This window comes from Apteryx rowi, unplaced genomic scaffold (assembly GCF_003343035.1).
Source record: "Apteryx rowi isolate R43461 unplaced genomic scaffold, aptRow1 scaffold_83, whole genome shotgun sequence".
Lineage (NCBI taxonomy): Eukaryota > Metazoa > Chordata > Aves > Apterygiformes > Apterygidae > Apteryx > Apteryx rowi.
The window spans coordinates 2,794,743-2,796,081 of NW_020451127.1; the positions used below are offsets into that span (position 1 = coordinate 2,794,743).

At 65.8% G+C, this 1,339-nt stretch overlaps 1 protein-coding gene across 1 annotated transcript; it reads right to left on the minus strand.

The window, feature by feature from the left end:
- Positions 1–31: 31 nt before the first annotated feature.
- On the minus strand, positions 32–1,073 carry MRPL55 (mitochondrial ribosomal protein L55). The gene is made up of 3 exons (XM_026089781.1): positions 846–1,073; positions 426–627; positions 32–305 (listed from the first exon to the last, which is right to left on the minus strand). The coding sequence occupies exons 1-3, from the start codon at positions 869–871 to the stop codon at positions 162–164; spliced, it is 372 nt and encodes a 123-aa protein (XP_025945566.1). The 5' UTR covers positions 872–1,073; the 3' UTR covers positions 32–161.
- Positions 1,074–1,339: the final 266 nt, after the last annotated feature.

Below are 1,339 nucleotides of genomic sequence, written 5' to 3' on the forward strand. Positions count from 1 at the left end.
AAAAAAAAAAAACAGACAGAAACACTCGAAACTCCAAAGAAATGGATTCTTTTCCAACTTTGTCTCCCCCAGGCGTGAGGTTGCAGCCTCCGCCCCGGGGCGGGGGGTCGCTGCGCCTCTGCGGAGGTCCTCGAGACGACGACGGCCGCCAGCGGTGCACCTCACTTCTTCCAAAACCTCTTGTACTCGTCCAAGTTAATCTCTTCGAACACTTCCTCCTTCTTGACCTTAAACTTGCTGGGGAACTGCCTCCGCAGCCTGGCTCTCCTCTCAGCCTCGGGCAGCGTGTTGCTGTCTACAGGCAGCTGGGGAGGGAAGAGAAGCAGCAGCGGAGGGTGAGAAGAGCCTGTGACCCGCCGGCTCTCGTCTCCCTAACTAAATCAGTCGTCGCGGCTCCTAGACGAGGACTTCGCCCGTAACCTCACCATGAGGATCTTCTTCGGTTCCTTGTAGCGGATGTGGACGGTAGAGCCGTCGGTTTTCACCAGGAGCATGGGGTACAGCCGGCCGTACACCTGCCTGCGGATGTGGGCGACGGAGGTCCTGTTGGAGTTGCCGTGGGCGGAGGAGGCGTGGAGGTGGCGAGCCAGGGGCAGCCACCTGCGGATGGCATCCTGCCGCAGGGCGCTGCCGGGGAGGCAAGAAGGGGTCAGGCGTGAGGGAGATGGGGGGGCAAAAACGCTGCGCTTGCCGGAAAATGAGCTGCGCTGGGTCGAGCAACGGCGGAAACACACCGTGCAGAGGCATGGGCACGCTCCCACCCTCACCCCCGCGCATCCACGCTCCCCGCCGGCTGCAAGGCCCAGGTGGGGGCCCCGGCCTGGCGGCGGGGGGATGACGCTCACCCCAGCGTCCTGCTCAGTGCCGCCATGCCCGGCCGGTGAGCGCGGTGGAGGGGCTGGGACGCCCGGGGCAGCCCGAGCGGTGCGGCACGGCACAGCACGGCACAGCACGGCACGGCGAGGTCTCTCGGCCGCCGACCTGAGGAACAARATGGTCTGCTGGAGTCAGTCCCAAGGTGGCTCCCCCTCGCCCTGCAGTGGTTCAACCCAAGGCAGCTCCCCCTCTCCCCGCAGTGGTTCAGCCCCAAGGAGGCTCCCCCTCTCCCCACAGTGGTTCAGCCCAAGAAGGCTCCCCCCTCGCCCCACAGTGGTTCAGTCCCAATGCAGCTCCCCCTCGCCCCACAGTGGTTGAACCCCAAGGCGGCTCCCCCTCTCCCCGCAGTGGTTCAGCCCAAGGCGGCTCCCCCCATCAGGGCCCAGCTCCCAAGGTGACACCCCCCGCCGCCATTATGGTTCAGCCCACGGCGGCTCCCCCTGGCTGCACACTGCCGGTGCCC